Here is a 16,814-nt window from a genome sequence, read left to right as displayed (position 1 = left end):
CTGTCATCTACACTAGAGTCTTCATTGTATCGTTTGATGGTACGATAAACGAATCTTTTGGTTATATTCAAATTTTTCAGTATGTTAAAAATTCGAATTGGCGCGTAACCGCAACGATGCAACGCAATAACTGCAACACGGTCTTCTTTAAGCGTCCTCTCCATATTTAAAAATGAGTAAAATTCTAAAAGTATACATTTTTATTTTCATGAACAATTCGAAATTCGAATTCAATAAACTTTTTTGTGGCCAGCATTCTAAAAGAAAAGTTACTGTGTGACAATACTTATGACCTGACTAGTTATATAAAAATGAATTGCTGATCGTTAGTCTCGCTAAAACTCGAGAACGGCTGGACCGATTTGGCTAATTTTGGTCTTGAATTATTTTTGGAAGTCCAGAGAAGGTGTAAAAGGTAGACAAACATGAAAATACTCGGAATTAAATAAAAATAACAATTTTGTTTTTCCTTTGATTTTATTTATCGATTGAGGCACTACAAACTCTGCCGGGTCAGCTAGTCTGAAATAAGTTTGAACTAAGTGTATTCTTCATAGTAAAAAGTCTGGCCATAAATAATCACTACAAAAAACATTTGAATTTAAAACGTGTCATTAATGTTATACATACTCGTATATTAAATAAATAAATAAGGAATCGACACTCTATTTTTATTGTGTCATAATAACCAGAAAAGCGTCTCCCATGCGCCTAGTGTACGGTATTTAAAAGTATTTTATTATATACAATTAGAAATTTTTAGCAGTATTTTTCTACGGTAGCTTATGTAAAATAATAATTGACTAATCATAAATCTATCTCTATTAAGTAAGTTTGAATTTCCGGTACGCGCAATCTAAAGCAATCCTAATACTTAACAATTTACAGTAGACGTAGGCTTAGCTGTGCGCCTGGTATTACAGTTACTGACATCCATCAATAACGGTGGCCACTCACCATCAGATCGGTCGTATCCTCGTCTGCCTACAAGGGCTGTTAAAAAAGCATATGGTGCTCATACAGCCACCACTGCAATAAAAAAAACACGTGTGGCACTCCGAGACTGCCGCGGTAAAGCTATTGCGTAGCATTTTTTATCAACTTATGCAATTATAAATCGACAATAATAATTTAATATTAAAACAACAAAAAATAAGACCACGTTATATTGATAAACATTAACAAAAGCAAAACATTAACTGTCCCCTTCACACTCATAGCCTAGACCGCGCGAGGGAGAGATGGGCAGACTTTTCATGATATGCATGCGGCAGTGCGACGTCACGCCGCGCGCTTATTCACAAACACTAAACAAGCGCAACGTGTGAATGTGTTGAGCGCGAGCTACATAGTAGGCGTAGTGGGGGTGTCAGGTTATTTTCGTTACGGAATTTCTTGATTCAGTCGCCGCGCTCAAAGCCCGCGATAAAATCTATGCAATAGCTTAAACAATGTTTAATAAGAAAATATTTCAAAAGTAATTTATTCAAACCATCTACATACAAACAAACAAACAGTTGTATTTTTATGGTTCCACAACTGACAATATTGTCGAAAACAAAACGTTACATAATATTAAATTAGACGTACGTTTCGAAAAGTCAACAATTGCAAAGCAAATAAAACTCTTCGCAACGTTAGGCACGCGCAATTAAATTCACAAAACTATACGGAAAACATCAAAGCCCGTTTATGTTTGCGAGCACTCGAAACGAAACAAGGGCCACCGCAAAACATTCAAAAACAACGGCCTTAATTGAGGTAATTAATTAATAATTTGCCGAAGTATTTCCGTTTCATCTTTCTGTGATATTCAGAATCGAAACGATAGGAAAGGACGAAGAACGGAGAGTCATAGATCGTATAATATACGAGTTCATTGTTTCCTTAACATATATTGACTATGCTGTTTTAATCTTCTTCTATATATAAAAATGAATTGCTGTTCGTTAGTCTAGCTAAAACTCGAGAACGGCTGGACCGATTTGGCTAATTTTGGTCTTGAATAATTTGTAGAAGTCCAGAGAAGGTTTAAAAGGTAGATAAATATGAAAATGTTCGGGATTAAATAAAAATAACAATTTTGTTTTTCCTTTGATGTGTCCCCCGGTGGACTGATACCTTTTGTTTGTTTTAAGTTTATTTTATACAAAAGCTTAGGTCTTTTATTTATCGATAGACGCACTACGAAGTCTGCCAGGTCAGCTAGTATTTTAAATAAAAATTGTAGTAATAAAATTCCCTGAAACATTGAAACCACAAAATATTTAACGTAATATAAAACGGAAAACTAAAATATCCATCGCTCCGAGATTTTGTTTCATCAAATCAGGGCGAAGCTCGATTCACTCACTACCGAAATTCGGGATTAAAATTTTGCGAAACACGATTAATGACTATCCTAATGCCATCCTACCTCTATCTCGCTAGACGAATGTGAGGGTACAAAGGAGGCTTCTGTAATGAATCGGTTGTTTAATTAATTAGTCAAGAAAGGGCTGAGGGTGTAGGGAGGTCGGACTAACCACCCTTTGCCGCGTGTGTGCATGCCCTGCATATTGATTTATGCCTCCAGCCTCCGCGCGGAGCCGATAAATTATTTAATTCTAAGTTCCAACGCATGTTAACATGCTATCCTATAGATTTGTGTTTAGATTGATTCGCGTTTCCCGATAGATTTTCGAGGGTTTTGTGGTTGATGAAATTTTGTTTTAATTTATCTTCTACATTGTAATGTTATTATGAAATTGTAATGTTTCATTACTTATTTAAATAATATCATACCGTCGGTTTTGCTGTGTCCCTAGTATCGGCAGGTTATGCAAATTGATAACTTCTTACCGGATGGCTTATAGCTCTTCGCAAATAAATATAATAACTAAGTTTATCACAGTAATTATGTCTAAATATGTTTGAAGTAAAAACAACTGAAAATGGATCGAAATTTAGTTTGTTATCAAACTATCATAAATTTGTTATTAAAGTCTCTTAATTATTTCAAAATGTTTTCTTTCGCATAACGTCCTCTTACATATAATCATCACACGAAGATTAAACCCGTTCTTTGTGCTCACAGAATCTCCGTTCCTATTTTTAGCCATTCCGGGTGGGTGGTGCGTTTTATTATCAATGTGCAGTAGCCGCCTAACTTTATAATCGGTCTGACTATTAACAATGTTTTTGTTAAGGAAGCAATGGCAAGCTATTCTCGGTTCACGAACACAGGACCACCCATGCCTAAGGCGCTATGATGCCATAGTAAATCTAATAACAGTTGTGCAATTCTGTTCAGTCACATTACTAATTTTTGTAAATATTTTTTATATTATTGCGAAATTTTAGTGTTTTTTTTTTGTTTGTTTTCTTTCATACCAGTAAACTGTATGATAATTCATAGTAATATCATAAGCACGGAAGTCTGTTTGTTACTTTTTTATGTCCAATGATACGATTTTGACAAAATTCGATATTGAAATAGTTTAAACCTTAGAAACGGGCTACCTTTCATCCCACTGCTGGTCAAATGGGAAAATTTAGCGACAGTCACAGTGGAGCATGGCCGGAATTTACTAGCTCAAAGAAATAGGCATCACATCACACAAATCTCTGAAATGCTTTAATTAATTACTGGTTTAAGTACTGGTAAAATAATTTAAGTACTGGTGGTAGGACCTCTTGGGAGTCCGCACGGGTAGGTACCACCACCCCGCCTATTTCCGCCGTGAAGCAGTAATGCGTTTCGGTTCGAAAGGTGGGGTAGCCGTTGTAACTATACTGAGATCTTAGAACTTATATCTCGAGGTGGGTGGCGCATTTACGTTGTAGATGTCTATGGGCTTCAGTAACCACTTAACACCAGGTGGGCTGTAAGCTCGTCCATCCATCTAAGCAATAAAAAAAAAATTGTAATTTCAATCATAAAATATTACAGAGGTTGTATTGTAAAAATGTATTGAACATTTGAGTTAATTTTGCACTGTGTATTCAAGAGTGTCGTTATGGATCGAATGTTTACATCTGCAGTCTGATTGTTTACTTCACACGTTAACTTAGCCCTTTACTTGAGTCATGCGCGAGTTAAACGCACTTAGATGCACCTAGACGAATTCAGTTGAGTCAGTATTCAAAGTAATTTTTCTAGTGTTTGTATTAATATATATATTTTTTTGCATTCATTTGACGTACATAGAACATAGTAAATTGTTGGAAAATGTGGTCAATTTACTTTTTAAATAAGTAGTTTTCCCCCAGTGATAGAACTTTGACCTATTTTAGTAACACCTAAAACGTTTTATTTATATTGAAATTAAAAAAAAAAACGTTACCTAAATATTTTATTTGAAAACGTTAAAGCTCATTAACTAATAGGCACTTAACTTACAAACAAAGAGGAACCTGGTTGAGAACCAAAGGAAAAAAATTCTGCGTAACCATTTTCTCTTTATATACAATTTTAATTGTAATTTTTCGAATATTTTTTTGTCAAATACAAAATAATAATAATAACATTCACGTCGAATTTACTTTTGACTAAAAGTAATTTATACATTGATGTCTAATTATTTTTTATCTTTCCTTGTCAATTATCTAAAGGAATCTTCTCTTGAATACTTTCTCTTATCTCTATAAATTTTACGAAATCCACTATTAATTATAAATTTGCTTGTAATGTGCGCTGATATAACAATAATCTTACTTTGGTCATATCGATGACGCGAAAAAACTAACATACGACCAAATATAATTTATAATCGACTGTCTTCAATATGCATAAGCATTTTACATGTACATGTGATACTTAACCTAACATATATTTAGTAAAAAAAACTCAACTAAGCTAGGCGAATAAATTGTCATCGTCGGGCGCATTAGAACAAAGCGCAGCTAACTAGTAGAAATGCTTGGTATAATAAATCTAACTACACTGGACTCCCCTGTAATCCTTTAATCAGGTCCGCAGTAGCCCTTACTCGTACCCTATTTTTCCCTCCCAATGCCATTCCCCCTTCGCCCCCACTCCCCCCCGACGGCCCTCGAACGGTGCAAATGACAGTTTCTAATTCCAACTTGCCATGAAAGTGTGTAATTGTTGCGCCGTTGATTTATACACTCGAGCCTTTGCACGGGAAATGAGCATGTGTGCTGAGCAGGGCTGTCTCACTGATTTTTTTAATATAATATTAAATCGATTAGCGTTTGTGTTCTTGTGCTGTTATTATTTATAATGGTTCGTTACTGGTTCATAGTAAATTACTGCGAAAAGTACTTTATATTAGAAAACAGTTTATTACTTTCCTGTTCTAGGATAAATCATTGACAAAACTGATAATTGCGTAATTTTTTTTTGCTCGTTACTTTTTTCTTACCTTTATTTTTTATTACGTTAGATCGGTTCAAATTACCATTTAACTACATTGCACAGAGTATGCGATTTGACTATGCTAGACTTTTTTTCTCTCGGGCCGAGGGCTGAACCATGTGCGAGGTCCCCACGCCTAGGGGATGCACAGCGTATGTGAGACTGAACTTCAGTTCAGCTTGATAGTGACTATCTCTCGAAATTCTTAGCGGTAGGACAAGTGAATTGATCATTGACTCAGTACTCTAACATATATTATGCAAAAAGATGTACGCGTTCTTTTTTTTAAAACTATTAAAATTTTACTAGGCCTTTGGGGAAACCTGTAAAACACTTATTACGAACGTTTAAAAAATAAATACACTTAATGTAAAAATGCTAAATTATAGGAATATCCAGTGCAATATCTTGTAAAAATTTTGTTCAAACGATAAAACAACAGACTGGCAACCCTAGTTTGTAGTGAAACCATCCATCCATCCATCCATCAGAAAATGTATATCTAGACAGTTTTACATATAAAAGAGCTATTCGCTAGTATTTTTTTATTTAATCATACAATTATTGAATTTTGTCTTTTTATAATTGCTTAATAGAATAATATTTAAGCATGTTTTAAAAAAAGTTTTTCTGTTTATAATGAATTTTGTTTGGGTGGATAAATTATTTGTAAGTCTTCTATTTAGAAACAATTAACGTATTTTTGTTTTGACAAAGCACATTTTTATTATAACAATTTAAAGGTATATTTTAGAATTAGATCAATTATACCTAGTCAGGTCATAAATTCTGTCACATGTTTAATGTAAAATAATTGAAACAAGTTTATTCATTATGTAACCATTCATATACCAAAATGAACTTAACAAAACATAGATTCTTATGACACTAAAGTTTATTCAAAATGACCTCCGTGATTTTGTATACAGGCCTTCAATCTGCGCGGCCAGTCGTCTATCGCAGCACGAACGAGGTCCATGTCAATATCGGCGGCTGCCTTAATCAAGGATGTCTTGAGTGACTCCAAATTGGGATGAGGCTTTGAGCACGCCTTTTCCTCCAAGTGTTGCCATATCTTGTAATCTAACGGATTCAAATCTGGACTGGAGAAGGGCTAGTCTTCGTGCCGGATGAAGTCGATTTCACGCGCCGCCAGCCAGTCTTGTGTGCTCTTCGCTCTATGAGCTGGCGCCGAATCTTGTTGGAATACCCAGTGCCTGTTATTGAACATGGTATGAGAAACAGGTTCCACAAGGTTCGTCAGGACTGTATTTTGATACACAACTGCATTCGTTTTTACACCTTTCTCACAAAAATGTACTTCTGTTAAGCCCCAATAAGAAACTCCCAACCATACCATGAGCGAGGATGGAAAATGACCTCCTTGGACACGCGGAATACGGTTACTCGCTTCATCACTACTGTGTGCGTACACCATATCATTTGGTTTGTTGTAGCTCTCTTCTACGGTAAAATTTTTTTCATCCGAAAAAAGAATTTCCCGATTTTTTTTCCCGCGTACCGCTTCAACAAAGCGCGGCATCTCTTCAGTCTCAGGTCCATTAGACGAGCATTCAAACGATGTCCTGTTTTTCTTCGATATGCCCGAAGCCCTAAGTCTTCATTTAACACCCTTTTCACCGTGGTTCTGCTTAACCCCATCTGAAGGACCAACAGTTTCTGCTTACGTTTGGGATTTCTTTGAATTCGCGCCTTCACAGCTTTTATTACTGCTGGAGTCCTAACAGACCGAGGGCGACCACTTCTTGACCTATCATCTACACTAGAGTCTTCATTGTATTGTTTGATGGTACGTTAAACGAATCTTTTGGTTATATTCAAATTTTTCAGTATGTTAAAAATTTGAATTGGCGCGTAACCGCAACGATGCAACGCAATAACTACAACACGGTCTTCTTTAAGCGTCCACTCCATATTTAAAAATGAGTAAAATTCTAAAAGTATACATTTTTATTTTCATGAACAATTCGAAATTCGAATTCAATAAACTTTTTTGTGGTCAGCATTCTAAAAGAAAAGTTTTTACTGTGTGACAATACTTATGACCTGACTAGTTATATTAAATCTATAGTATTACTATTTCAATTACAATACAATATAAAATACTTTATCACACTAAAGTACACCAAAATGATGATAATTTACAGAAAAAGAGAATGTAAAAAATAGGCTTAAAACAAAAGCACAATTGGCGAATTTATCGCCGAAAACCGTCTCTTACAGTCAACCCTTAGGCCTCTAAATACATTATTAGTCATTAAATGTCATTGTTAGTATTTAGGTCTCTAATAAAGTCGATAAAGTTTAAGAAAAATGATAAAAACGACTTATTCATTACTTAAGCATGTAAAGTAACCGTAAACCATGAATTTTAGAATATAAGGGCCTTTGAGAAATAAAACATACGATTACTATAAAATCTTTAGAATATAATTTTCATAGGCAAGCAATCATAAAACCTGTCGGGTGTTAAGTGGTGGAACCCATAACAAAGTGAATGTCATCATCCACTTTAAGACATAATAGCTACTCTAACTGCTGTGACTCATTCGCGACAAACAGACAGGGGCTCCATAATAGACATTTGTATTGAAAATTAGGCAATTATACGGATGTTTTTTTTTGTGAATACATCTCAAGTGATTGTAGGCCGTCTTAGAACCGACACGGGTATGGACTCTGCCTATTTCTGCCGCGATTCCGTATTACGTTTTGAGAAGCAGGGCAGCAATTCTATTGTCTAATTGAAACTTAGTGTGATTGATGAAAGCTCAGCGCGTTTCTGTAAAAATTTTAAGTGCATTTTAATCTTAGAAATTTATAACACGTTTAATAACATACTTTGGATTTGAATGTCTCATTCAATATTATTTAATCTATATATTAATACGTGAAGCAAAAAGTTTGTACCCCTTTTTACGAAAATTACGCGGACGTAGGAGTATGAAATTTCCCACACATAGAGTATATAGAAAAGGAGTGTGGAATGCTATTTTTTTTAAATTATGCATCAATAATACATTAAATCAATAAAAAATCATTACACACACTACCATGTATTTGACACACACACATACATATATATATTCTTTGCTTATTGTCGAACTTTTGTTATTTTTAAAGTCTGTGGTCAAATTGAGAATAGCTTAATATTGTTTAAATAATATAAAATGTTATAAATGAATTGCTGTTCGTTAGTTTCGCTTAAAGTCGAGAACGGCTGGACCGATTTGGTTAATTTTGGTCTTGAATTATTGGTGGAAGTCCAGAGAAGGTTTAAAAGGTAGATAAATATGAAAATGCTCAGAATTAAATAAAATAACAATTTTGTTTTTCCTTTGATGTGTCCCCCGTCGGACGGATTCCTTTTGTTTGTTTAAGGTTTATTTTATACAAAATTTTAGGTCTTTTTTATCGATTGAGGCACTACGAAGTCAGCCGGGTCAGCTAGTCTTTAATATAGTGTAGTGTTGACGAAATCTGTGATTATAGAAGTATAAAATTATTTGACAATAGAACCATAGTAATCTTTAAACTTATAATTTCAATTAATTATAGTCGAAATTCGGCTGCTGTGGGACCATTAGTATGGTGAAATAATCCTTAAATGATAGCATTTCGAACTGGCAGCGTATTCTGAACTCGCTTCGGTTCGCACCACGTTCTGGTTATTTCTGTGAGGCAATAACATTCAAAACGGTAGGAAAGCTGTAATACCCACAGTTCAGACGTGACTCGCATCGAATCATTTATATTAATGGTACCATGTCAAAAAATTCAACAACATGTAAACAAAGATTGATAATGAATTAGTCGTATCGTTAATTATCGAACAATCGTAGAAAAATTTTTAGTGTCCCGTTGTAATTTACACTTAATCCGTTGACCCGTGTCTCCGTCACCATACTTTCCCCCACGGAACATATCAAGAATCGTACAAAAAGATGTGTGGTGTCGTGGGACACTGGATAGGAACGAAGTTCCTTATTATAAAAATATTAATTTTAAGTTCTATTCGAGGTATAAAGAAAATAAAACTGGAGGCTTCACAACAATCCACGATGATTCGGTAACGTGCGAACTTATTGTGGTACACTTCATTCACGGTTGTTTGCATAAGAGTTAGTGACTGTTAGTGTATTGCGCAAACGATCGCTCCGAGATCGTGGTTAATGAATGATAAAAAATATGTTATTTTTTGTACGTTATTACAAAGTCAAGTCTTACACTGTGTGCATTACTAATTTGTACGTTATTGCAAAGTTAAGCCGTATACTGTGTGCATTACTAATAAAAATCTTATGTTACGGACGTTTTTTCCCGGTTAGCGTACCTCTCCGCATCGTCACATAAGGAACTTCGTTCAACCTATTAATAATTACTCGGAACACGTTTACATTTACAATTTATGATGAGGACCAAGGGCAGCTTGTATCGTACTGATGTAGTGCTGTCTCTCCTAGGGCAGCAGCAGCAGTTCCACTTCGCCTTCGGCCAGCGTCCGTTTCCCTTCCCGCCGGATCCACTCGGCGGGTTCAGAATGCCACCGATCACAACTTGTCAGAGTGAGTACTTTTCTCTAGTTGAGAGGTTGAGCAAACTAGCCGACACTTCGACCTTTGGGATCTTTGAGTGAGTACATCCTGTTTGCTACTTTACAGTCTATACTTTACTATACTTTTGAAGTCACCGTGGCCTAAGGGATAAAACATCCGGTGCATTCGTATTGAGCGATGCACCGGTGTTCGAATCCCAGGCGGGTACCAATTTTTCTAATGAAATACGTACCTACTCAACAAAATGTTCACGATTGACTTCCACGGTGAAAGAATAACATCGTGTAATAAGAATCAAACCCGCAAAATTATAATTTGCGTAATTACTGATGGTAGGACCTCTTGTGAGTCCGCGCGGTTAGATACCACCACCCTGCCTATTTCTGCCGTGAAGCAGTAATGCGTTTCGGTTTGAAGGGTGGGGCAGCCGCTGGTACTATATTTGAGACCTTAGAGCTTATATCTCGAGGTGGGTGGCGCATTTACGTTGTAGATGTCTATGGGCTCCAGTAACCACTTAACACCCGGTGGGCTGTGAGCTCGTCCACCCATGCATGCAATAAAATAAAATAAAAAAGGGCAATAAAAAAAGAAGGTAGTTCATTACTTAAATTTCCCTTAATGTCAAAATCGGCTAGCCAGTACAGGGATTATCTTGCATAAACAAACGGAGAGAAAAATAAAAAAATCTGTATTTGGGTGCTCATAACGATCTTAAAAAAACCTTTACTATAAAATCATATACAGAAATATTATAACGGCGCCACAAAACCGTGTACAGTGTCGGCAACGCAATCATCCACTTGTAATGAAAGCCGTGTATAAAGACACGATGGAACAGAGCGTGCCGGCCGCGCGGCGTCCGTGTCCATTCAATTTTTTCAGTATTACCGCCTTTTATTTTTCGGTATCGCGGCTCCGTTTTTGCCAACGATCCGGCGGAGTCCGGTTTCATACGATACACCGCTGCGTCGATTTGCGAATGTCGCTTTTGTTTTTTTTGTTTTCGTTTTTCCACAGCGTTTTTCAAACGGCACGAGTTGTTTTGCATTCGTGGATTTCAACGGGCACGACTCGATGCTTGTTCGATTGCAGTCAGCTTTCAGTGGTCTCCTCTTTTTGGGCGGGGGCCGAATTGAATCCGCGCTTTAGTGAACGTAGTTTAGGGTACCGCCGCACGGTTTGGTGACTCATTCACTTTTCAACTACGCCGAATCGAATATTTGCTGCGGACAGATTCCGATTTGGTTTTGCGATAGGTTTTTGCGGCGTTTGCTGATTGATGTTTTTTTTTTGTTTTTTTTTTTTGTCGTGTTCATTTCTTCTAGGTAAAAACTAGTTGATAAAATGCACGGAAAATATTGTTACAGCTTCGTGTGGTGTCTTAATGTTTAATGACACGTAATGTACGGTGCCATGGTGTACATCCGCACGACTAAGTACTTACTACCTCCCCAAATCAGAAAGACTTCTTCCTAATATCTCAAAGTCACTAGCATTTAAAGTATACTGCGTAAAGGCTTTTGCAACCGTTTAACACAATGTATGTATAAAGTTGACACGTATTTTTGTAGATTTTTTTTTCTATTGCTTAGATGGGTAGACGAGCTCACAGCCCACCTGGTGTTAAGTGATTACTGGAGCCCATAGACATCTATAACGTAAATGGGCCACCCACCTTGAGATATAAGTTCTAAGGTCTCAAGTATAGTTACAACGGCTGCCCCACGCTTCAAGCTGAAGCGCATTACTGCTTCACGGCAGAAATAGGCAGGGTGGTGGTACCTACCCGCGCGAACTCTCAAGAGGTCCTACCACCTGTAAATAATATAATATAAATGATATTATAATATAATAATATAAATGAGCAGCGCATATTTTTTTATAACCATAATCTTGGTGTTGTTAATATTGTTTTCTTTCTTATAGACATGAGTCAGTTTGGGTTGAGTTCGAGCAACACCCACTGGGGCTATGGTGGTGCGAGCGCGTACCCAGCCTACCTTCCATCATGTGCGGCACCAGCGGCATCTCAATTCAACCCTCCGGCCTTAGGCTTCGCGGGAACTGTTCCCGATCAAACCGCAACGCAAGATTTTACGGCTAATAATACAGGTAACATTCTAATTTCTCTTTTATTGCTTAGTTGGGTGGACAAGCTCGCAGCCCACCTGGCGTTAAGTGGTCACTGGAGCCCATAGACATCTGCAACGTAAATGCGCCACTCAGCTTGAGATATAAGTTCTAAGGTCTCAAGTATAGTTACAACGGCTGCCCACCCTTCAAGTCGAAACGCAATACTGCTTCACGGCAGAAATAGGCAGGGTGGTGGTACCTACCCATGCGGACTCACAAGAGATCCTACCTCCAGTAATTATTATATCTGAGATCAGATAAAATCTAACGATAGATTGACATCCGACCCATGAATAATATGGGTTAAAATATCTGTAAGTTAAATATAAAATAATCAAAGCACATAACAGAAAGAGTCGAAAAAGAGACGGAAAAAAAATACGCACGTTAATAAAATTAAATAATCTATCTATATATTTATAAATGAATTGCTGTTCGTTAGTCTCGCTAAAACTCGAGAACGGCTGGACCGATTTGGCTAACTTTGGTCTTGAATTATTTGTGGCAGTCCAGAGAAGGTTTGAAAGGTTAGATAAATATGAAAATGCTCGGAATTAAATAAAAATAACAATTTTATTTTTCCTTTGATGTGTCCCCCGTCGGACCGATTCCTTTTATTTGTTTTAAGTTTATTTTATACATAAGTTTAGGTCTTTTATTTATCGATTGAGGCAGGCACTACAAAGTCTGCCGGGTCAGCTAGTAATAAATAAAAAGGGCTATTTCGCGTTGCCCCAAAAAACGATTCTATTCACACAAAAAAAATATTATGCCACATAGCTTCGCTTTAATCTCGCTAAATTTGCTTTTACATATTTCTGTTAGTTTTTAACAGTTCATTTTATATCGAATGTGCACTGACGTACCATCTGCCAACTTAATCACCTTTCGTAACATAACAATAGATTTAATTATGTCCATAAAATATTTATGTTTTTTTCGAAACAACTAGTTTTAATGCGTGACGTAACCCGTGCATGCTGCAGCTATGTCGCGGAACAAAACAGCTATAAATCGTTAACAGATTAATCATTAAGTTTTATGACACCAAACTATAGCCTGTTGAACCAGTAAGGTGAAATTAAATTTACCAAAAATTTACGACTCATATCCTCGTTCAAATTGTACCCACGTCGTGTTTAAGGATATCGAAAAGCATTGGAGTCGCAATTTACCAAATATTTAAATAAAAGTTTTAAAAATGATTTAAAATTCATGCGCCTCATCTCGAAAAATAAGATCGTAGTCTCAATACCATCGGAATAACAACTATACGTACTTTTAATTTAGAATCCATTGTGATTGTCGAAGAATGCGCACCAAAGGGAAGAAATTAGAGAGAGACTTAATTAGGAAAATAAGCGAAAATTTACCCAAAACGAATGCTCGGGAATTAATAAAAGCAACTCAGGCAAGGGTCACATATCGGTCTCTTCTGATTCATGGCTTAACACGATCTGATCACCTGGGATATTTCGCTTTGAGTCATCATCCCATTGCTTATCCGCGCTTATTTTTTTTTTATTGGGTAGATAGTTGAAGAATGTCACGAGCAATCTGGTGTTAACTAGTTATCGTAATCTATAGACACAGACTTTGACACAGTCAAACATTTAATTGTATTGAAAAGTGGCTGTAAATTTTAAACAGAATGAGTGCTTCGCGCTAGTAATAGACACGATGATGGTACCTACCCAAATGCGCTTACAATACACCCTATTATCAGTAAATGCTAATTTGACGAAGGCCTGTGTATAGCAATTCTGGGCCAAAGCAAAGCCTGTGTATAGCTATTCTAGGCCAAATTCAGTCTCCTTTCGGTCAGTAAGATTCTATTAAATTTGGTTTACGAAGAAGCTTTTTTACTCCTGATCCGCGAAATTTATTGCTCATGACGGTTTTAGAGCGAATTAAGTGAATTTTTACTTTTGTAACAACATACATTTGATGAACCTTTCTTGGCCATTCTTCTCGGCGATAAAACCGCGTTTTGAGTTATCGGAAAAGTCAAGACTATTTGGTCTAGAGCGAGAAAAGATTGCCGAAAAATAGCTTGTCAAGGCTTCAACTAAAGCTTGTTGTTTTTAAACTAACTGATAATTCAAAGCACTATTAGTCTGAATCAAAAGCTTTTGAATAACGCAACCGCACACACGAGATCGCTTGCGTTAAATAGCTTTGACAAAAATGTACGTATACTATATCAGCTATATTGAAGCTATGTCCGATGTATCGGGCCTCCCGCGCGACGTACATTAACCGGTCCTCATTATAATTTACAGCAGTTCGGACGCTTCCGATCCGTACGATAAATTTATTGCCGATGCGTGCCGTTGCCACGACAAAATATAGCCATATTAAAACGTACTAAAATAACGTTTGTTAATAGATAGGTTTTACGTGACTTTTTTTTCGAAAACGGATGTTAAATCGGCAGAAAGTACAACACTGAATCATCTAATACGACAAATACAAATGATAATTCGTTAATGTTAATATTTTTGCGCAGTTCTACCTGACACGACCGGAGTGGACTTAGATCAGCAGCTTTCCGGCTTAGTCGGCTCATCACCTTCGCATCACGGCACCTTACTGCCGCGCTACAACAACAACGCCGACTACAGTCTCTCTACTGGACCGAGGTCGTTGAGCGATAACAGCTCGCAACCCGAATCGCCGGTCCAAGACGACCTGCTCACCTCAAACACGACGAACATCGGCCACAATCACTCGAACAGTTCAAACTTCCCCTCGCTAATGGGATCCCAAAACTCGTCGTACGGGAGCAGTAATTGCAACAATTCCCTCTATCCGGTCCTCCCTGCGAGTTTGCTGTACAGCCAATTGTATACGGCGGCGAACCAAACGCACAATTTTCACCCGCTTCACTCAAATTCGATTCACTCGACCCAAAACCATCATAACGAATTACAGACGATGATGGATCAGATCTCGTCGACGACAAACAATCACAGGCAGCACGGAAACCAGGATTTGTTGTTAGGGGGAAGTAGTTCGTGTGCGGCAGCGGCGGCGAGAGGAGAAGACGGAAGAGTCAACAATCTAGGACAGCGCGGTAACCCTCAACCTGACAGCAACACAGTGTGGCGACCCTACTAAAAGCAGATTGACACTTCTTTCTTTTATTAAGACTATGACTGACACGTAAAGTAGTGCCCCGGGAACTTAGTAGTGAAGCACTTTAAATGTTTTACATTTTTATAGCCGAAGAAAGAAGCTGTCATTTAAAATTGCAACGAAACTAATTTACGACTTAAGTGTTAATTAAGTGTAAATGTGCGAATAATCGAGTAGTGAAATTTTACGTGACGTAATTAGAAGTTCACACCCGTCCGAAGATATATACGAGTTTTGTAACTATGAAATTAATGTTATTTTACGTTTCAATTTACTTATGACTATTCAAAGATAACGTTGTTTTGTGTTTTCAGCGGTAACAATAACAGTATTGAACGTCCAACCGTTTATTTGTTTTGGCAATTACAATTTGTAAATACGTATTTGTGAATAAAAAATGTAAAAATGCATCTTGTAAAGTGCAATAGATGTGCAATTAACGAAGTTGAGTAGATGTATACTGAATTAAATTAGTTTGTAAGTAACTTTTAATCTGTTGTTTAATGTATAAAATTTTCTTATTATATAGCTAGATAAAACTTAATTTACTCATAAATACGGATTGAGTTTTAAAAATAAAAATATGAAAGAGATTGTTTAAAAAAAAACATTATAAATTATGTATTTGTGTTTCAAGAAGTTTTTCTGTAACGAATTATATTTCTTATTTTTATTGATTCTATTGTGTGAAGGAAAAATTTGTTCCGACTTGAAATATTTTGATGAAAATAGTTTTATCCGTGCATATTATTACAGCTTGTTAATTTATTTATTTAACATTAATTGTAAGCAATCATTGTTTTACTTTATAAGCGGTAACCTGTTTTCAAGAAATTCATTAACCCAAAGTCTCAGCTTCGTGGTCTATATAGTAATAGCAATATATCCGCCCATAATAATATATATACAACATCTTGGCTCCTTAAATATAAACTTTTTTGTAGCTCTCGTAAATGGTTGCGAAGTACCCACTATTGCAAATTCAAATGGTCATTAACGGAGTCACACAAATCGCAAATAGTCATAGAATCTAAAATGAAAATTCACTGTGTTACAACCATATTACTAAAAGAAACTTTTTGGAAATAGAATATCGATCGGGTAAAGTATTTGAATGGCAAATTGTGCTTCCAAAGATTTTCGATAGGTATTATATAAAAAAAAACAAATGATATTATTTCATAAAAAATATGTTTCATATTCTGTTTTATTTTGTCTCTAGCGTAAGTAGATATTCGTGCAATATTGTTTGAGACTTGGATCGGTATTCATTGATGTTTTTTTTTTATTATACTTCAACTTGCATAGCAATTTATTTGAGGGACAGCTTGTTAAAAATTTTGTTAGTTAAATGTAGACGAATTTTTTGATCAAATAAAATCTACAAACTGTACGTTTATCTTTTATTTATTTCGGTATTCATTTGTATAAATTCATTTCATTCAAATTCATCATTTCTATACAAAAGGAAGATTTTTGAAATTTTCCTTTATTTCTTTTTAAATTACAATTAACATTATGCATCGTTATAAACAGTTTGCCTTTTTTCTTGTAGGTATTCATTACGTCAAGCATGAAATGAAAATGAGGTTGTTAAGAGAGTG

At 36.1% G+C, this 16,814-nt stretch overlaps 1 protein-coding gene across 2 annotated transcripts in view; it reads left to right on the top strand.

Moving 5' to 3' along the window:
• RunxA (RUNX family transcription factor Runt related A) overlaps positions 1 to 16,584 on the top strand; it is a 35,557-nt gene extending 18,973 nt beyond the window's left edge. Inside the window, exons 3-5 of one of the 2 annotated variants that reach the window (XM_028175858.2) lie at positions 9,844 to 9,945; positions 11,866 to 12,051; positions 14,582 to 16,584. In XM_028175858.2, the coding sequence (XP_028031659.1) occupies positions 9,844 to 9,945; positions 11,866 to 12,051; positions 14,582 to 15,192 (899 nt within the window). In that variant the 3' untranslated portion in view covers positions 15,193 to 16,584. Of the gene's footprint in view, positions 1 to 9,828; positions 9,946 to 11,865; positions 12,052 to 14,581 lie in introns of both variants that reach the window. The other variant, XM_028175857.2, reaches the window with a different exon arrangement.
• The last annotated feature ends 230 nt before the right edge of the window (positions 16,585 to 16,814 follow it).

This window comes from Bombyx mandarina, chromosome 03 (assembly GCF_030267445.1).
Source record: "Bombyx mandarina strain Sakado chromosome 03, ASM3026744v2".
Lineage (NCBI taxonomy): Eukaryota > Metazoa > Arthropoda > Insecta > Lepidoptera > Bombycidae > Bombyx > Bombyx mandarina.
Note: the sequence above shows the minus strand (reverse complement) of the source record. Positions and strands in the feature narration are given on the sequence as shown.